At 41.8% G+C, this 22143-nt stretch overlaps 1 protein-coding gene across 1 annotated transcript in view; it reads right to left on the bottom strand.

Annotated features, from left to right (window-relative positions):
* Positions 1-22143, bottom strand: part of LOC106603321 (teneurin-1-like) — a 187802-nt gene that overhangs the window by 26431 nt on the left and 139228 nt on the right. The window contains 11 exon segments of the mRNA XM_014196852.2: positions 4874-5106; positions 7395-7415; positions 7764-8013; positions 8295-8438; positions 9973-10240; positions 11053-11314; positions 11423-11542; positions 11794-12010; positions 16098-16244; positions 16581-16607; positions 17652-17837. Of these exon segments, the coding sequence (XP_014052327.2) occupies positions 4874-5106; positions 7395-7415; positions 7764-8013; positions 8295-8438; positions 9973-10240; positions 11053-11314; positions 11423-11542; positions 11794-12010; positions 16098-16244; positions 16581-16607; positions 17652-17837 (1875 nt within the window).

The following is a 22143-nucleotide window of genomic DNA, read 5'->3' as shown; positions in this document are numbered from 1 at the left end:
CAGTCAATATGAATCCACTGAAAGTTTGTTCAACCACATTATAGCTACTGCTTGATACACTGTTAAAATCAGATAGATTTCTAGCTGACATTACAGATCCTCTACGCCGCATCTAGCTGATATTACAGTAAGTAAACAAACCAGTAGACCTGGGATTTTAACAATTATCTTTAACATGGTGAAATACTCCTGTAACAATCGGTTAAAAGCAATTATAAACCGGGTAGTTTGGCTCCTGGATTGTCTGAAACAGCAAGTCAGCCACGTGTACATGTAAGGGATAATCAACGAGGGGCTCTGTGTTGTATAGAAAAATAATGAACGACGTGGAAGGTGCTATGCGCTAGCAGAGTGGATCCAACCTTCCATGGAGTTGCATTATTTTCCAGAGAACGCATAGAGCCCCGAGTTGATTATCCCTTTTATACCAAAGCTATAATTTAACACATTTGCCACTAGAAATGTGTTCATTTGCCTGTAGAACAGCTGTTCAACATCCACTAAAATAGCAAGTTTACTCGATAGCTACAGTAGTTGCCTTGTTAGCCAAACAAACAGACTTGCTAGCTTGCTATTATGAAAATTGAATTCAACAATGCCAATGTTTTTCAATTTGACTTTTGCTTTTTAAAAGCAGGTCAAACATAATACATGTAAGAATTAATTTCATAGCCATTCGTTTATACTGTGCATTATAGAGAAATAATGCACACTCCAGAATGCCCTTCAAGCCAATAACGCACCTCGGGGGTTTGTGGTGTATGGCCAACATACCAGACCCCATGGGCCTTATTGCTTAATGATATAATATATACATGTCTGGATATGATGGTATTTGGTACTTTGTTGTGTACTACAGTATTTTGTGGTAAGAATTTAGGGTGAAATCCCTCAGATTTCTGTGGGGTGAGGATTATTGACTGCTCTTAGGTCAGGAGTGTATTGATTGAAAATATATTTGTGTGCCACATTTTGTTGGGGCAAGACTTTCTAAAAGCACATTTTTGTTCTGAGTAGACTATTAGAAAGCATGTGGACCTGGTGTCAGGTTATCACACATTTGAATCAGCCTGCCAATGCTCTTATCTTTCCTTAAAAGCATATTTTCATCCTTAAGAGCCCCAGTCTGTGAAATTTCAAGCTGTGAAATTGTTGGAATAATCCACTTATTCTGCCTTCTCCTTACTAAGATGCATCAAGCGACAGCTTTCTTACCTAGAGTTGGTATCATTGGATATGCATTATCTAATGGATAGACTTGAACTGTTTAAGAAGTAGCCTTAAAGTGCTACGTATCTATGTTCAAGTTCCAACCACAACAGTCAGCCACTACCTCATCCTTATTCAGTCTGTTGGCTTCCTGTTTGAGAATCTCAGTTGGCTTGCACTTTAATGTGTACCACTAATCAACACCCTAAGAACTTTTAACCCATGTTTAAATGACTCCTAACTGTTGCTGTTCATGCCCTCTTGAGTTTTGTCTAAAAACAGCAGATCAGATGCTCTCTTGGTTTCAAGAGCTTTTGGCACTTCCTTCCTTTCACACCTGGGCTCAGTCTGGTTCGATTAGAAACATCAACTGATAAAAGTTGCTTCAGGGTCACAACATTTTTAGAAGGAAGGAAGATTTGGGCTTTTAGATGTAATGGAATAGGCACATATTTAAACAACATTTCAATCTCCTTATAAAAAAAGATGATGTACACAAGACCACAAGGCCCATGCATATTACTAATCAGACCTGGGTTAAAATACTATTTAGGGTATTTCAATTACTTTCAAATACATTTGGAAGTATGAATTTTTATATGTTTTATTTGAAATGACAAGTAGTTGAATATTGGAATATACACTGCCATGCATTTAATCCAGGTATTTGAAAATAGTATTTTAAATAAGTATTTCTGAAAAATTTCAAATAGTAGACTATTTATAGGAATTTATTTTAACATACTTTAAAATAGAAGTAGTTGATTCGGGCCTCATTATTTGAAAATAGTCAAATGCATTGAAAATATGTACGTATTTGAACCCAGGTCTGTTACTAAAACATGCCTAAAGGAATAACATAAACCCATATACTAATTAGAAAACAAAAGTCTCTGTGTGTGTCAAACTGAAGCATGAAGAGGGAGAAAATTCAAAGGCATCTGCCTACATTATTCACACCCTCTCCTGTCAATCAGAAAGGCTGACAAGCTGATGAAAGAAGACTCACAATCTGTGTGACAGTGACAGAGCATCAGCTAAAGACCCGCCAACACACCTAATTGATTCACTGCTGGATTTAGCAAAAAGTGCGCCGATGTCATCTTTCATAATCAAGCTTCTCCCTCAGGCTGCCTTAAGGAGCTAAAAAAAACTCTCCCTTCACAAGCGCTGGGCTAAAGGTCAGGGTTACCTTAAAGCATTGTTCCAAATAATAAGAATATAGTCCTACTGTGTGAAGTGCTCTGGTAACGTGTGTTTAATAGATCAACATGAGAACAGATAGATCTGTCATAAAGAGGAAAGGATGCTAACAGCATCTAGTCCTAGTCACAACAACCCTGTCAACCATCACCAACAAAAGCATACAAATGACTAATCACAAAATCCACAGATGAATACAGTGTATTTCTATACAACTCATACCTATACTGAACAAATTCAGGCCAAGTGGACCATTCGCTGGTACAGTACACAGTCGCTTGCAGGTGGAACAATGTAGTATTTGCAGTTACTGTAACAACACGGGAATCAATCCACCAGGGGAAATGGATTGATCTCAATTTCACTGTTGTTATGAGCGAAAACTATCTAATCCATCCCTGTCTGGAGTGTCACCGTGGCTGAGCCATCTATCAGCCTCACGTTACTATATTACGTTACTATATTAAAACAAACCCTTACTGTATGGCATCATGTAATAATGTGGCGTAGTCTGTAAAACACCTCTTTCAAAGAACCACCTGGTGCTAGCTTATTACTACCCCTGTTTTTGCACATTGTAATTGACTTCACAGTTTCCCTGATTTGATCATGCCCGTACAAATTGTTTTCACTGATGTAATCACACCTTTACATCTTGTCCTGAAAGCTGGATCAATAAAACAAGACCCCTATGAATATGACATATTAGGGATTGTTAAACCCCAAAAAAACAACCCAACACAATTTGCTAAGTGCAATCCTGTCTCTTAATAGTATAGAAGCCTAGTTAAGAGCACAGTTCGCAGAAAAACGCATAATCCAAAGCCTTTCTCTTAGTGTCCTATTTATACAACACAACAGAATGCAGCAGGAACTACAAAATGAGGATACATCCAAAGCTGGCTGAGGTGACAGTGATGAACTGATGTTGTGGTTTCCTGGTTCAGGGAGCTATTATAATTAATAGTTGTAATGCGTTATGTGCTGCTGGGGACGCTTGAAAAAACCGTGGGACTGAGGAGAGTGTCAATACAACATCAATATCAATGAAGGCCCAAACAGTAGTGCGCGTATGGACTGCAGTTGCTTCACAAAGACTGCATCTGCATCTGTGACAGCCAGTAATACTCATTATTCCTGAAGGTTAACGCCACGTCGTGGAGTACGGCAGCCTCTCCTCCTCTTGCCCTCCTTTGCAGATCTGTCAGCCACACTTAAATCCTGTTAGCAATACACAATCCTGCTCCCTCCCGGCCTGGGCTCCCTGATTTAGGAACAGTTTCATCACTAGTCATGGTTTTACAATAACATCTTGATTTTGATTTGGCTGCCATCTTTACTCCTGACTGGGCTGGGTGGATCAACTGGCTGCATTGGACCGTGTCACATGTTGCTGCAGCAGCACTATAAAGGCCTGTCCTGTGAAGGGGAGAGTCAGTTATTGGGACTGTGTGTTATCACCTGATAAAGGCATTACTCTGGCGCCTACGGGGCCATGGGATCCCTGGTATTGTGTGTTGGAGGAGCAGCGAAATTCATTTCCATTGCTGCCATACTGTGCTGTGTGGTCTAACTAAGCTGCTCCCAACCCATTCGATAAGGCTGAAGGGGAGGCTGAGAGAGACCCGGGGGGGGCGGGGGGGCACATAGCTGGAATTAATAGCGTCTCAGCGCTGGATCCAGAACATCATGCCCGGGCTGTAGCCAGTCTAAATGATGTGCCCACATTGCTCTGACCCTCATTTGGCTCCTACACATATTAGCTGTAGAGGGGAGACAGGAATTTTCAACCCTGGCAAGAAGGAGAGACACTCTGTTTGAACTTCAAAGCCGCTGGTGTTTGAGAACAGAAAATGAATGGGATCATCATTGGTGGACAAAGCCTCACCTTCAACCAATTTCAAGGATTTTCTATTGACAAGACAGAAGCACATTTAACCTCTGCTAATAACACATGTCAATATTCAGACCCTGAATCATAATACTTCTCAGGTTCAGGAAAGGGACTGGTCTCTGCATACACACTTAGACAAAAAGGTGCTATCTAGAACCTAAAAGGGTTCTTCAGCTGTCTGCATAGGAGAACCCTTTTAAGAACCTTTTTGGTTCCAGGTAGAACCCTTTTAGTTCAACGTAGAGCCCTTTTGGGTTACATGTAGAACCCTTTCTACAGAGGGTTCTACCTGTAACCAAAAGGGTTTTCCCTGGAATCAAAAGGGTTCTACCTGAAATCAAAAAGGGTTCTCCCTGGAACCAAAAACGGTTCTCCTATGGGAACAGCCGAAGAACCCTTTTGAAAGCTTTTTTCCCAAGAGCGTATAAATATCTGTGTCCTTTTAAATGTCTCCCTGCACACTAGATGGTTAATTCTGTAATTTCCGATTGAAAGCAATAAGTTAGCCCTTTACTATTTTCAGGGTTATAGACTAATTGCCATATTAAGGTAGTGATGATGCTGTACCTCTGGGGTTGTTGAGGGAGGCATCGATGGCTTTGCCCCCGTCTCCACAGTGGCCTTGATCGAAGGGGGTGCACTGGTCCCCCGTCCCTGCCACCACCTCCATGTTTTTGGCTAGGTCCTTGGGCTCTGTGAGGGTCCTGAGTCTGTAGACCCTCCTGCTGCTGGTGTCAGACAAGTAGAGGGCCTCCCTTACTGGGTCCATGGCCAAGTAGTACTTATGGGCTGGGCTGGAGCTGCAAAGAAAAGACCCTATCACTTAGGTCTACACTACAAAAAAACATAAACAATGTACTGTTTGTATATATCAGGGATGGGCGACCCTTCTGTAGGCTCGTGGACCAATAAAAAAGAATAATACATCTATATATTTTTTGCGGGGGAACACAGTCGGGTCTCAAATTACTGTTGAGAGTTAGAATAATAGACTACACAAGGTTTCGAAATGTGGTTGTGCATCAGCAGTCGCTCAATTAGCCCGTGTCAGCTACATTAGATCGGTAGTCTAGCAGCCAGCTATCTAAACTGGTACTAAGCATGGTCAAATTACCGACCAGGGTGGGGCCCACTGACCATCAGTTATCATATAAAAAACTGCAAACATTTGCCTCCACCCTACGGCAAAATTTGAAGAATTGGGTAAACAGACCCACGAGGCACTGCGGCCCTCATGATGATTTCCGTTTTTTTGCGGCCCCCACCCTCATCAAAGTTGCCCATCCCTGGTACTGTATATATGAAATACACATTTACTGATCAATCCCCAAAGAGCTGGCTTTTCTCACTAAACACCAGTTCAGTTTCCTTCACAGTCTTTCATCTTAAATGGTTGCTCAAGATGAACCACGTCATATTGAAGGTTCCAACATTAACATTTCACTGACGTGAAACAAACATCTGCCAACCACAGACAAACTCAGTCTTTTCACCTGAAGATATGATTAAAATCCATACAGCTCTAATTCTGACAGCTGTATCATCTTTACAGTAATTGCACTGCAACTGAAAGGGGACTGAAATCATGACAAAAAGATCAGTGGTGTAAAGTACTTAAGTATAAAGTACAACTTAATAAGTTGTTTTTGGGGGGGTATTTGCACTTTATTTTACTATTTATATACTTTTACTCCACTACATTCCTAAAGAAAATGATGTACTTTTTACTCACATACATTTTCCCTGACACCCAAAAGTACTTGTGACATTTAGAATGCTCAGGCAGGCCAGAATTATTGTCCAATTCATGCTATCAATATAACACATGTACATTCCTACTGCCTCTGATCTGGCGGACTCACTAAACACAAATACTGCATTTGTAAATTATGTCAGAGTGTTGGAGTGCGCCCCTGGCTATCAGTAAAAATATTTATAAAAAGAACATTGTGCTTAATATAAGGAATTTGTTTGCTTAATATAAGGAATTTGATGTAAAGCATTTACTTAAGTATGACAATTGAGTACTTTTTCCACCACTGTACCTAAGTACATTTAAAATCAGATACTTTTAGACAAGTAGTATTTTACTGGGTGACTTTCACTTTTACTTGAGTCATTTTCTATTAAGGTACCTTTACTTTTACTCAAGTATAACAATTTAGTACTTTTTCTACCACTGAAAATGATGGAGGCAACCTAAGGGCCTGTGTAATGAGAGCCCTGACAGAGAGTCTAAGTCAGAGCTACTGTATGTGTGAAGGCGTGCCTCCCAGTGAACGATGCCATCTACTACCATCACCAGGAAACCCTCTCTGTAAACATTAGGCTATTCGCAGAGGAAAATTACTCATCTCAGGCTTTAGTTGGGTGTGCCATGCCATACATGCAGTGAGGGAAAAAGCAAAGCTAGTTCAGTGAGTTTCTTTTACAGGCTTTGATTGAGAAATAATCAATTGTGAACATGACGGCTGCATGAAAAGATGAATCATATCTCTGGGAGACATGAGAGCCTGTTTGTTTGGGGGAGAGAGTATGAGAAGCCTATCCCAACACAACAGTGTTACACTGGCCTTCAGCGGGGCGCTCCCCCATCTAAACACACATGAAAGGCTGGGGCTTGTCTATGATGAGAGGAACCCTTTAAAGACCTCATCTGTATTTCTGTAAAGATAGCCCATTTCTAATCCTTGCTCCCTTTAAATCAGGGCTGATCAATTCCAGTCCTGGAGGGCCAAAACATTTCTGGTTTTTGTTTCTACCTGGTAGTTAATAGCACTAACCTGGTGTCCCAGGTCTGAATTAGTCCCTTATTAGATGGAGAGGATGAAAACCAGAAGTATTTTGGCCCTCCAGGACCAACATTGAACTGCTTTAAATCCAGGTCAATACACTTCCATATTGACTGACTGTCTCCTCACTTCAAATCCTGTATTCTGTAACCAAATAAGAACATCATCCATGAAAGGTAGGCTGGCGGTTTGCAACTGAAGCACCGCTCTTTTCATGCTGCAGTGTCATAAAAAACTGTTTTCAGGAAAATACATTAATGTTCTGAGTCTGACTGAGTACGGTATTGAAAACGTACCTGTGCCTGATATCTCGATTCCTAGCAGCGTTGTATTAAAGAGAGAGAAAGAGTATTAGTTCTTATCCTTGGAGAAATATCTTCTCTTCGATCCATGATTATACTTATGAAAGCATTTCAATGAAACTTCTCAGTTCAATTCGTTCATGTGCTGTGTATACAATAGATGACTAATTTTCCCATCTTTTTCCATTTCACATTAAAAATGTAATAATCATAACAGCAGCAATAGCAAAATAGCTTGGCAACTAGCACTACAACAACTTTCATTACAGTATATATTTTGAATGCTTCAACCTCAGTCCTTGAGATTATGTACAAATACATAAACACTGAAAAGCATCTTTAACTACTCCTCGGGAGTGTCACCTCAATTCTAAAACGCTGATGACGAATCCATTGGGAAGAATCCTTCGGATGAAGTTGAAGTCACCAACGTAGATGCTGCCGTCAGAGCCACAGGTGATAGCGACAGGAGCGTAGAGCTTTCTACCCAGGGCAGGGCCGTTACAGTTTGGGCAGGGGATTGTGCGTAAGTACCCCGTCCCCATCACTGTGTAAATGACTGGAGGTTGCTGGGAGATGAAGATGTTCTCTCCATTCCCTTTGTGTAGAACACCTGGAGTTGAAGGACAACTAGCAATTACAATCATATCCAGAAGGATGACTAGTCCTTCCTGGAATCTTCAAAGTTCAACAAAGCCTGTCTGTCTGTCTGTCTGTCTGTCTGTCTGTATCAAGTCATTTGAAATGGAAGTTAAAACAATAATAGTTTGGCAAGAATGTCTTGACAATATTCCTACTGGATAACCAGGTATGAAATAGTGTCAGGTCAGGTGGGCTGAGGGTACAGTACTGCTGAATGGAAGTGGGACACAGAGGAACAGGTAGAGCCCTCACCACTTTGTAGGTTAAGGATGTGGTGCTTGTCCAGGGACCATCCCCCCAGGTTGGAGGCAATCATCTCAAAGCCCTGCAGCTGAGCCATCCTTCTCTCCCACACAATGTAGTCAGCACATGACTCATACTCATAGCCTACAGAGACTGGAACAAAAGGGACCACTGGGCTGTTAATGGGACGCCGCCAATTGTCATGCATTCATTACCCTGTTGTTACTGCAATTACAATGAGACACACCTGGAAAACAACAACCCCTAATGCTTTTGTGATGGTGTGACTAGCTCCTGCACAGTGTACAATTGCAGTGAACCTAGAGTTGCCGTGGTCCGGGCAGAGGCTGGAACGAGGCATTATGGTGGTTATAGAGCAGCCTGGGTGTGTGCTAACAGTCTGCGATTCTCCCGAGACTTTTTAATGCATCACTGATACCATCATGCTCTGCTGCATCCACCCAGTATGTGTGCACGCTCACCCTATTTCCTTGCTCCGGCTCACCGTCTCTCTTTCCCTCTCTCACCCACACAAACACATGCGAAGGAAGCACACACACACACACACACACACACACACACACACACACACACACACACACACACACACACACACACACACACACACACACACACACACACACACACACACACACACACAGTCAGTTACACACAGAGTAGCTACAGGCTCCTGCTTGTCTCACCATGATAGATCAGCCTGTTACTATCGGCAACGAAGAGAGAGGGTGAGTAAGGAGGAGAGAGAGTGGATGAGGTTTGAGGTTGAGCTCAATTCCCACTGGTACATAAAGATAAATGAATAAATTAGAGCCTTTTTCATCTCCTTATCTCTTCCTCGGGTTTATTTAGTGTGGAGGAAAATATGTTTGCACCATAACAAAATGTGTTTTGAATTTCAATTTAGTTTGGATGTCGTTTCTAATTGTGCCATGTGTTCGATGTTATTTATAGATAAACGGGCCATAACATCTCCAGGACTTCCTATTTATATCACAGACTATTAACCACAGTGCCTCATATCCACCATCAAGGAGCTGGATACGCACAGATTAAACTGTGTATTCAGTGAGAAAGGATTCCAACACATGCACACCAGCTAGGCAATCAAGAAACACTCTGCTATCTGACAGTAATACAAGGCATGGAGAGCAATCCAGAGAGACATCCTCATAGTGTGTGAAAGAGATAAGAGTGGCCCCTGCTTTCTGTTCCAGTTAGATTTGTAACACTCTCTCCATTAAGACAAATTGCAACAATGCATCAGAGCTGTAGTTCCCAATAGGCAGCCAGCACACTAAATCAACCACTGATAAAAACAAAGCTTATATGTGGCCCTTGAAAAATCTGTCAGTCTTTCATACTGCTGACCATTAACACACCGACAATGTCTTTAGAGCTCTGTGTGATTGTATTATCTAACGATAAAGTAGAACAAAAGTAACATGCTGTTCTGCTGTTGCACTGCTGAATGTAATACTGTCTTTATAGATTTTTATTTGCCATTAGCTACAGATTGTCTCTCCCAGTTACCCATGGAACATGTTGCTTGCTGTCATCCCTTGGGTGAAAATTGTCAAAGGAGTGAAATACAGCACATTATATTTGTTCTACAGGGAATCTGAATGTACATGACAGGATATGATTGAAATGCTGCATATGATCTTACCCAGAGCTTGGGCCAGGCCCACCACTTTCTGCCCATAGACATCAGTCTTGTTCCAGGCCAGGACATAGACCAGGTTGGGGGCGGCAGGGAACCACTTCTGAAAGAGTCGTCCCTCGATGGCGGTGGACACGTGCACCTTAGCCAGGCCAGTGGGGATGATGGAGTGGGTTAAGATGATGCGGAACAGAGCCTTGTAGCCAGGGGAGCGGGTGCTCAGGTAGCTGAGCTTTAAGAAACTGCCAGGGATGGCGATCTCCTCTTGGACAGCCTGAGGAGGAGGAAAAAGCATTTTGGCTGCTGTTATTATGTACTATTGGTTACCAGGAGTTGGAAAAACTTCACAAGCCAGAGGATACAAACTATGTATAAAAACATCTTAAAAGTCTTTTAGTAAAGTATCTTTGATCACCTGGTGTTTGTACTCGTTCCAAGACATACTAGCTAGTACTATATGTCACTTTCTTAAAATCCAAACAAAATAACACTATATGTTTTACACTTTGAACATTATTCTACATACACGATTCCCCTGGAATACTAAATTACATCTATATTCTATATCATTAGCAGCGCACAGGAGGACATTTTAATTACTGCTGACGATCTAAACCCCACTCCCACCCTTCATTGCTCACAGCTTCAATCACTCTGAACTGGGTCCTCATTAAAATCACTATCAGTTTCATTATCGCTCACAACAAACTAGGATGTCTACAATCTGCAAATCACAGTTCCAAAGCTGAGGTAGGAATATCAGTGGGATCGGGGGAGAAGATAGCGAGCAGCGCTGGGAATAAAGCGCCCGGCAACTGATTAGTGTGAGATTCTAAGATGATTTCACAGGTACAATATGAGCCAGGTGAAAATTAGACAGGATCCAGAATAAAGAAAAATGCAGGAATTGGAATAGAAACAACCATTTATAATATACACCTGGAAGTCATAAAATGATATTGTGATTAGAGATGTATGCATTATGGAAATGGTTTAGTATAGGTGGTAATTGAAAACTGAGTGAGCATCCCTGGGACTGTATATATTATGTATATTACTGGCTGGTGAGTGGGCCAGCTACTGTACCTGCAGCTCAGGGATGGCTGGGCCTCGCTCCTCACAGGTTCTGGCAAAGCGGATGAGAGGGGAGGGGAGGACGATGGGGTACGGACTGACCAGGTTCTTCAGGTTACACACAGGGGGGCGAGACTCAACCCTCGCCATGGTGACCTTCTCTACAACCACAAACTGGTTCCACGGTAACCAGATGGTGCGTTTCTGCATGAGGAAGGGAGCCCTCTGGAAGATCAGGGAGACTGAGATGCCCCCTGCAGCCACCAGGTCAAAACTACAGGAACAGAATCCACACAAACACACAATCAGTAGCGGCAAAGCATCATATTAAGCCAATTTACTATAGTATCTACAATACAATACTAGACCACTGTCTACTTACCTGCCATCCTGGCGACTGACAGAGAAGCCAAATTCAGGGTACTGCTGGAAGCTGATGTTCACTCCCACCAGTGGGGTCCTGTCTAGTGCCACCACCTGGCCCCGGATCACTGAGGCTCGGCTAGGAGAGAGCAACGTTTTAGTTCACTGGGTATTTTAATTATACTATAACAAGTTACATTGTTTTCCAGTTGAGTTGACAAAGGCAAATGTGCTATATCCATACAGAGTACTGTGGTAGCCTACAAATAGCTGTGTATAAAAGGACCTGTACTTCAGTGGCAATTATAATTCTACAGTATATAACAAGCTATTCCTGTTCATTCATGCGGTACCAGAGGTAAATTGTATCGGCTATATTCTCTATTCTACCTGCTGTCGAATGGGATGTCTCCAGGGAAGACATGGGTGCTGTCCTTTCCAACCAGGAAGCGTACGCGGTCGTAGAAGAGGCGTGAGAGGAGCGAGGCATAGGGGGTCTGGTTCTGCTGGATCAGGTCCAGGGGGTCTGGGGAGCCCTGGCACAGAGGCCCACTGTGACAGCTCGGCTGCTGGCAGCAGTCTGGGTCCACACAGTCCGTCAGGCCATCTACAACAACACAATAACACAACATCATCACAGCTAAGTTTACACTGTACAGTATCTCAGGCTCCCAATGTTACACAGGTGGGAGAGTTAAATAACATTCAAAGCACAGAGGACCTTGTGAAATTGAGATGACATCTCTCAAGTGGTTTGAAACTGTAAATCACATTTCCGAATGATATAGAATAAATCGATAATGTTTCTCCTTAGTGGGACTACATCCACCCTATCCTTTAACACACAGTAATGAAGATCAGTTAGACATGGCTTAGCTGTGATGATTTGAACAATGTGGAGAAGCTGATGGTTAACAATATATCTAGTTCATGCCTGACAAGGAGCAAAATGCCAATCTGATTTATACAGTCTTAATACTGTACTTACTTGCTGCTCTATAATTGCAGTACAGTGCCTTCTTAATTATGTTCTCTTCAATGTCTAAAATGTGTGGGTCTGAGCAACGGCAGCACGTTGGGTCCATTAAATCCATAGACCCCTCTCAGGCAAACACTTTCAATAGTGCTGAAGTGAATGCTGACATTCATCAAGATTGCTGGCATTGAATGCCACACAACAGCAAAAGTACTTAAAAGTACTTACTTGGTAATTAAAAGCAGAATAATGTCTCTTGGTCTTTAGTACACGCCTTCCGCAACGCCCTCTCATAACACGTTTTAAAAGTATGGTTACTTATACCACAGACGGCAAATATGTGCAATGTGGAATTCATTCAGAATACAATTTTAAGTATGCTAACAGAAAAGAATAACGTGTAATTATATACAGTATGTGCCAAAGAAAATGTATTCAGTAAACGACTGACCAACACAACAGAATAACTACTGGGCCAAGAGCCATAACATCCCCATTCAGTGCTGGGCTGCCAAAGTAAAGGAGGCATGGTGCCCAGCTATAAGCTGGTTGGCAGGGTCAGCTCTAACTCCATCGGTCATGACCACAATGCATTCGTTTTGCTGGTTACAATACTGTATAGAACATCTCACTGAAATAATGTATCTGAGGACAATGACAGTTGTACTGTACCTGCCACTGCCACCATATTTACATAATCAACAAACAATGCAATAAAATAATGAAGAAAACTATTATTTGGGGGAGAATTGCTATCCATGTTTGTGGAATAATGTTGTACAATGAATATTGTCCACAGCTGCAAATGTAAAACAAAGCACTGGATGGTCAATTGTGTGGTTATAGTGACTCATTTATAGCTGGTTGGAAAAGTCCTGATCTTTTCTCTTAATCACTGCTCTTTTTCAGGTGATCATTTGCCATTCGCTTTTTCCAACCAATGCCTTTGACGAGGCCTCATTTGGAATATAAATGGCATTTCTAATGGAGTTGAGATGAGATGAAAATAGGAATATGTTCTGGGATTCTGACGTATATATATTGGCTTGGGAAACTAACTGACATGGGGTGATTATTTCCTCCTCTCCTTTGTTGGAGTGTCGGGCCAATTTGAGCCTCCTACAATTTCCCTCTACATTAAAGGAGGGCCAAAATGAATGTACATCATCCAAGATTCTCATCAGTCATAAGAACTCACACACAATGCGGAGGTCACATCTTTGAAGGGAGAGACATAGCTGCCGTGAGTAAACTAAATTAGGTTGTAGAATAATAGAGGAAAGGTTTACTGCCCAGGCTGCTGGCACATTACTGAACTGAATTGTGAATTTGTTTTCTATTGTATTGGGTTAGAAAAGAAAATACAGTGAATGATTTATGATCTACAAACAAATAAAGATACATTAACACATTAGCACACAAACACGGCTAGAGCAACTGGGAAAATTATCAAAGAAGGAAGACTTGTAAAAGTGAAGCAGCTGGCATGCTTCTATATAGAGGCTTACTGGGATAAAGCACCTGATTAAGGACTCTGAAGGTAAGAGATAATGGTGTTTCTTTTAAGTGCTGCCAGCCAGAGCTGAGAAAACATGTGGAGTGGGTGAGGTAGAGAGTTCATGCTCCAAACACATCTCTAGACTACCAGACTGTACACAATATTATGCTCTTACCTTCTCTACCACTTCTGTCTGCACATACCAAGGAACCAAACACTGTCTAATGTAGCTAATTAGCACCCTATGCAAAGAAGTTTATTTTAAAGCTGCAATATGTACATTTTTGGGCTACCTGACCGAATTTACATAAAAAAATGTTGTTACAGATCTGTCATTCTCATTGAAAGAAAGTCTAAGAAGCGGTAGATCTATTTTACGTGCGCTATTTCTATACTTCCTGTTCTTAACTTTTATTTTTGCTCTATTACTTTGGGTTTTGTAAACCAGCTTCAAACAGCTCAAAATACAATATTATTGGTTAATGAAAATACATTTCACAGTGGTTTAGATGGTAAAATGATTCTCTGTTTTGTCACATAAACTGATATTAGGCGAACTATTTGAATTTTAGTTACCAGGAAATGGTGGAGAGATTTTTGCATATTGCACCTTTAAAACATCTGACTCATGTAGAGGAATTGGATGAGACATAGAACTCACACAGATTCAGTACATGTTGTAGCCTGTCACTTTAAATGAATGTACGGTATTCATAATTACTCTCAATTTCTTCATATTACACCTCAAATTGCATAATTGTTTTAGGTAAAGAAGAACATTGAGCGTTCCAAACCACATTCCTTTTTCCAGATGGTAGCTTGACTATACAGTACACAGAATTATGTTTTTATCTCCTTTGCCACACACAAAGGAAATTTACACCTCATATAAAATATACATTTACATTAAGAAGCTAACTCATGCACTAGATGAGAAGATACATGGTGCTCATACAGAAGCAGTATGTTTTCTAACCTGTCAATCATAGTTCATGCATCATACTAAACTACAGTAACTATGACATTACATGTATTACACTTCACATTACATCATTGTAAACTTTTTAAACTTTGAAACATCAAGAACGTGATGTAAGTCAGTGCACAAATGGCTTCTACTGTAGGGCATCTTTCCCCTCAAAGACATGGGCATTGAACCTGAGCTCCCTGTTCACTGGAACACCAGGTCAACAGGGAACACCAGGTCTGGTTCCCTGTTCACTGGAACACCAGGTCTGGTTCCCTGTTCACTGGAACACCAGGTCTGGTTCCCTGTTCACTGGAACACCAGGTCTGGTTCCCTGTTCACTGGAACACCAGGTCTGGTTCCCTGTTCACTGGAACACCAGGTCTGGTTCCCTGTTCACTGGAACACCAGGTCTGGTTCCCTGTTCACTGGAACACCAGGTCTGGTTCTCTGTTCACTGGAACACCAGGTCTGGTTCCCTGTTCACTGGAACACCAGGTCTGGTTCCCTGTTCACTGGAACACCAGGTCTGGTTCTCTGTTCACTGGAACACCAGGTCTGGTTCCCTGTTCACTGGAACACTAGGTCTGGTTCTCTGTTCACTGGAACACCAGGGGCTACACTCAAGCATGAATGTTTTAGAGGAGCCAAGCAGCAGGTAGCATACCACCAGCTAATTCCTTAGAGGTCTCCTTGGTCTGAGAGCCATGTCGACTGCTGTAGTGAGCCATGTCGACAGCTGTAGTGAGCCATGTCGACTGCTGTAGTGAGCCATGTCGACTGCTGTAGTGAGCCAGGTCGACTGCTGTAGTGAGCCATGTCGACAGCTGTAGTGAGCCATGTCGACTGCTGTAGTGAGCCATGTCGACTGCTGTAGTGAGCCAGGTCGACTGCTGTAGTGAGCCATGTCGACTGCTGTAGTGAGCCATGTCGACTGCTGTAGTGAGCCAGGTCGACTGCTGTAGTGAGCCAGGTCGACTGCTGTAGTGAGCCATGTCGACAGCTGTAGTGAGCCATGTCGACAGCTGTAGTGAGCCATGTCGACTGCCGTAGTGAGCCATGTCGACTACTGTAGTGAGATTTAACAAAAGGAAAATGAAAAGGAAGAGAGCGGGAAATGCTTGTTGGCTCAGATGTCAGGAAGGAGAAGTGGAGTCCTAAATATTTCCTCCTCCTGACCTTCACCTGCGATGGAGGTCAAGTCATGAATCATTATTGAGCCACAGACAGACCACAGTCCACAGGGACCTTACCTCCGTCGTTGTCGGCGTTGTCATCACACTCTGTCTCCATGACAACATTGCATCCCATGCCGCTCCAGCTCGCCTGGCACACACAGTGCCACCCGCTCTGTTCCAGGGTGCAGCGACCGTGGCCATTGCACAGGCCTGGACAGCCGTCTGGATGGAGAGAGAGAGGAAAAGACAGACAGTCTGTGTATCAGAACACTGCCAGTCATTCCTCATGATTAAGGAGATGGGGACAAATGCTGCTACGCTTTTCATTTACATAAAATCCAGATGTCTGGCCATTCGAAAACATTTGTTACATATTTATTTATATTCCATCTCACATTAAACTGAATATGGTGAATGATCTGCCATTGGTTGGGCATCATACTTTCTCCTCAAAATTAATTAACATTTCAATGAATGTGCTTTGGAGGTAGGAATACCATTCAAAAACCCCTGCTGCTTTGAAACAATTCCATCCTAGAGAATGAGAAGGCATCTTACCTTTAACAACGAGATCCAGGTAATGCGCTATATACCATAGGAAGATAAAAGGAAGGAAGAAAAAAAGTGTGTGAGATTAGATTACTGAGCCTCAGAGATAATATGCTAGCACCAAGGCACATGAAGAGATAATTACAGCCTATTAATGTGCCAGGAGCTAAGCTTTATGATTTGATTCACACATCCACAGAGACACAGAGCCCATCTCCAATTCCACATCTCTAAAGGCAAGTGAAACGATTTCACAGGATTGTTTTCTTGCATTTCTGAAGTGAAAAAAATATCTTCTGGTTCTTTTATAAAATGTACTTGGCAGTTCCCAATTCTGTTAGTCCCAGATGACAAACTGCAGTGTTCTATCAAGGTGTAGCCACATTAATTGAGTGCGTTCGAACTTGGGGAGCAAATTATTCAGTTGCAAGAAACTAAAAATGCCTCCACTCTAGGGAAGAGGCCATGGCTGATGGAAAATTAGCCTGGCGGCAACAAACAGTTTCATTGTTACTCTGAGTTTTCATTCTCAAATAACAGCAATGAAGTGGATAAATTGTATAACAGACAGGCAGGGCACTGACATCATTGAACCCCAGCCAGTGTCTCTAAGACACATGGTAATATGTTACCCTCTTAAACCCCCTGCCTCGGTCCCTCTAAATGCCTAGCAAGGTTTGGTACCTGTTTTCTTCTAGCAGATGAATTGAATAACCGGGCAAGAATGAGTGTGTTCCATCTGACAACTGTGTGTCTAAATGATACAGCAGATGAATGGTTCACTGGGATAGCTAATGGTTTGCTAAACTGCTACACTGTTTACAATGTGTGGTGCTAGAAAAGATGCACTCAAATGGATAGCATATTCAATGATGTGTATCTGCAAAGATCTGTGGTTCACACATCTGTGTATTAGTGGTCACAGTTTTAAGACATGCTAAAACACCATCAAGCCTTAGTAAAGGGAATCAGCCCCATGGTTTCTGAACAGAGCAATAGCTACTAGAGTCACGTTACACGGTCTGTTTGTTAACCTCCTGTGGTAGGGTAGTGTTGGTCCTCGGGGGGGGGGCGACTCACCGATGCTGCAGTGTTCTCCCTCCCAGCCGGGGTGGCACTCACACTGTCCGTTCTTACACTGGCCATGCTCCTTGCAGCGGGGGTGGCAGTCCTGCAGGTCACAGCCTGGCCCGTCCCAGCCCTCCTCACACTGGCACTTCCCTCCCACACACACACTGTGGGCACTGCAGGGCACCGGACACACCTCTGCACACGGACACAGAGAGAGACAGGCACGGGTCTTACTGCTTTGGGCAACAGACAGTACACCTCTACACAGGCCAGATGGACATGTCAAAGGCCAGCTGCATCATTGCTCACAAAATACTTGTGATCATTTCCGATGAATTAATTCAGGATCCTAGACACTAATCTTGTCTTGCAAGTTCATCTAATAGAACTCAAAAATGTTATATTTTTAAAAAGAATATTATAAAACCCATTTTTATTCTTAGCTCTACCTACCTACTCATGACATAAAACTCAAATTTTGTTTGTTATAATACTTTCTAACTATGTCGAGTGCTGCAGGTGCAGTTATAAAACATTCAATGCTTAAAGTTTTAGAGGTTTAATGATATTCAATGAATAATTTCTGTGGAATATGGAGAGTACATCCTATCAGCAAGTAGCCAATCAGCAGAGAGAAGAAAGAGCTGCGGGCGCAGAAAGGCCACTTATCCCCACACATGAAAACGGCATTCACATTTAAATATCCATCATATTTAATCATGCCATAACCACTTCATTTGCATTTTATTAATCTCGATTTTTCTACCATTAAGTATATGACATTTCTATTCATTTTGTCTCTGCATCTGCTTGCAATGGAATTCAACATGTTTGCTGTCTAACACAATTTTATAGTAACGGTTGAATGTTGCCATTATCCTCGATGCGCTTGGATTTCTATGTAAAAATAATCACAAACACATTGATACATATAGGCTACTTCAGTGTGTTACAATCAGGTTACAGTAGGTTTACTCCATGGTAATGATATAGGCAGTAAAGCCACACACAGTCAACGTTTCAAGTAATTCTGCATACACTTGAGTGAACACAAAATCAATTTCCACTTTTGGATCGAAATACTGAACTTTGCTTTGGAAGGCTAGAAAAAAAGAGTGGGTTGAGTGAATGTACATTTCTTTCATGGTTATGGAAGCCGAGGCACCACACTGCTCCAAGATTCAATTCATTGGAAAGCGAAATAACCTCCACACGTGCCATTTTCCATTTTGGCCATCACTGAAAACTTAATTGATAGGAAAAGTAATGAAGAAAGAGGGACTACTTTTCGTTTTGAGGAATGTCTTAATATGCAGCCCACCTCTCAGGGTTTCGCCCAACCTAAATACAGGACTCTAGGAACAGAAACATTAATAATATGAAGATGAGCAGACATTGATATGACAGGCAGGCTTTATTCTAAAGGGTGGAGGCTTCCATAATATTTTGTTGGCAATGTGTTTCCATTCTTCTCCATATATATAATAAGCAGTGAAATCAGCAGTAGGGTGTATTAGTGTGTTGTTGTGTGGCAGCTAGCAGCAGGCAGCTAATCTGTAGACCATTCCCTGGGCTACTGAGGAACCTGATATCCTTCTTGATCTAGCTGCTACATGAGTTGGGTTGGCTAATTCTCTAATTCTCTCTTTCTCTCTCTCGGAGGACTTGAGCCCTAGGACCATGCCTCAGGACTTCCTGGCATGATGACTCCTTGCTGTCCCCAGTCCACCTGGCCGTGCTGCTGCTCCAGTTTCAACTGTTCTGCCTGCGGCTATAGAACCCTGACCTGTTCACCGGACATGCTACCTGTCCCAGACCTGCTGTTTTCAACTCTAGAGACAGCAGGAGCGGTAGAGATACTCTCAATGATTGGCTATGAAAAGCCAACTAACATTTACTCTTGAGATGCTGACTTGTTGCACCCTCGACAACTACTGTGATTATTATTATTTGACCATGCTGGTCATTTATGAACATTTGAACATCTTGGCCATGTTCTGTTATAATCTACACCCGGCACAGCCAGAAGAGGACTGGCCACCCCTCATAGCCTGGTTCCTCTCTAGGTTTCTTCCTAGGTTTTGGCCTTTCTAGGGAGTTTTTCCTAGCCACCGTGCTTCTACACCTGCATTGCTTGCTGTTTGAGGTTTTAGGCTGGGTTTCTGTACAGCACTTTGAGATATCAGCTGATGTAAGAAGGGCTATATAAATACATTTGATTTGATTTGGCACAAGTACAGTATAACCGACGGTTATCGATGAAGACCGTCATGAAAATAAAATAAGTCATAAGTGTTAAAAATAAGAATACAAAAAAAAATGGTGTGCAACAAACAGCTGACTGAAGACGGGATGGTCGGACATTCGTGCAGTTGAGTCCGTTTTGGACGTAACATGGACTCTTAAACGCCCACGCTAGTAGAAATCCACTTCCTCGAGCTGAAAGACCACGGTCAGTAATAAATAATTGTTTAAGTCAAAGTATGATATATTTGGGGTTGAAGTGACAAAACTGAACTGCTCGCTTTGTGCAAATTAGTGCCAATGACGTGTTTTTTCCTATGAAATGATATGTAAATCGTTTTTTGCCTACGTTTTGTTTCAGGGCTTGGTTTTATTTTGATGGTTTGTTTATTAATTAGAAACACCTGCAAATTTTGCGAGTCGCGACTGAGCTGAGCAATATAATTGAGCATCTTCAGTTATTAGGTAGCCTACCTAATTTGCTAACTGAAGGACTGCAAGCGCCATTTGAGCCGCGATTCGCTCTACCAAAACAGGTGAGTCTTTCTCAAATTGTTCCCTTTTTAGACAACCACATTTTGCAGGTGTTTTCTTTTTGCCCTGTGTTTGATTTGTGAGCTTAAAGGAAAACTCTACTCAAAAACTATCTTATGGCATTTTCCATTTGTCCATTGTTGATAGTCCCAAAATCTTTTTCCATGTCAGCAATCAAGTTTTCAAGATGTATAACTTTCAAAATACCAATATGATGCATTTTACATCATTAATTTTTTTACACAAAGTGGATTTCTGTTTTCTCACTGAAAAGTGTTTTGTGTTCTCTTGGCCTTAACTAAATACTAAACCATCTTTTGATTTCTGAATGTGTCGGCACCGGGGACTCGGGATGTGGCTGCGTTATTGACGTCATGTTATTAATCAGGCCTTTTGATTTGAACGGATTGTTTTCATTTTGTAGGCTAGGCTAGGCTACCTATTTACTGATTTAAATGATGGATAAAGCTTTAGCACTCTGAGCTTGTTCCCAATGAGCAGTGCTTTACTTTATTATGTTGCTGTCCAGCCCACTGTGGTCAGCACCCCCAACTCCAAACATCTTGCCGCGGCTATGGCACACATAGATACAGAATGACTAAAACGAGCTTGCCCTGGCAATTTGACTGGTAAACTCATGGGTACACTCGCAATGGATGCGTGGTATTGTGATGTAATCATTTCCATGGTAATGTAGAATGTTCATTCAAATGATGTTAACTGATGTGGCTCATGAAATGGAATGTAGTTTTTGTAATATCAGTTGAGTTGAATCAACAAATCACAGCACATATTTTAGCACATATTTTACTTCCTGCTTTGCTCCTATGGGTACACTCACAAAGGCTGCCAGTCCATCCATTATGCCATCATTGACTTGAATGGTGATGTCCGTTCTATTCATTCTATTTCTATGGCAGCACATGCAGTCAGGAGCGGAGGAGAAAATGTGCTACCAAAAAAACATTGACCGTCACAGCCCTATAATAAGATCTACATTTGTATCACTGGCTGAACAAAACCAAAACAACAACTTTTAGACAAAGATGACAAACAACACAGAGGAATATCCAGCATCATCTCCTACAGCCTCAGTCAGATCAGCTTCCCTGAGATGTTTTTACAACCACTGTGTCAACGCTGTCTGTTATCAGTAGGAACCATACAGTCATTGGTGGCAACTCTTGTTATCAACGTCCTCTGACTAAAATAAATTAATTAAACATTTCAGTAAGAGACAGCCGTTCACCATGAATAAATATGAACAAATTCCCACGTCAAATGAAGTGTAGACTTTTCATCTGGAGGCAGACAGTCAAAATAAATGCATTATACTTTTTCTACTTTTTCAAGTGTAGCAGTGAAATGAATGTTAATCCAATGCAATGAAAAAAACTTTAATTCGTTCTGTATAAACAGACAGAAAGGTGACCTAAATTCAAATACAAAAATCAGATGAACAGATAACGCCCTATGCTAAAAATAACAGATTTAAATTGTACAAAGGAGCATATCTCGGGATGAATCCCAACCATGACATTATTGTTCCCTGGAGGAGGCATGTTAAAAAATGAATAGTTTTAAAATAATCATTAGTATGCAACAATGCATATGCATATATTGATAAAGAAACAAGAAGTGCATTTGGCTGAATTGGGAGCCATGGAGCGCAGTCCAATTTACACACAGCATGTCAGAGAAATGATTGCTAATTTGTCTGATA

Source organism: Salmo salar, chromosome ssa04, assembly GCF_905237065.1.
Source record: "Salmo salar chromosome ssa04, Ssal_v3.1, whole genome shotgun sequence".
NCBI lineage: Eukaryota > Metazoa > Chordata > Actinopteri > Salmoniformes > Salmonidae > Salmo > Salmo salar.
Note: the sequence above shows the minus strand (reverse complement) of the source record. Positions and strands in the feature narration are given on the sequence as shown.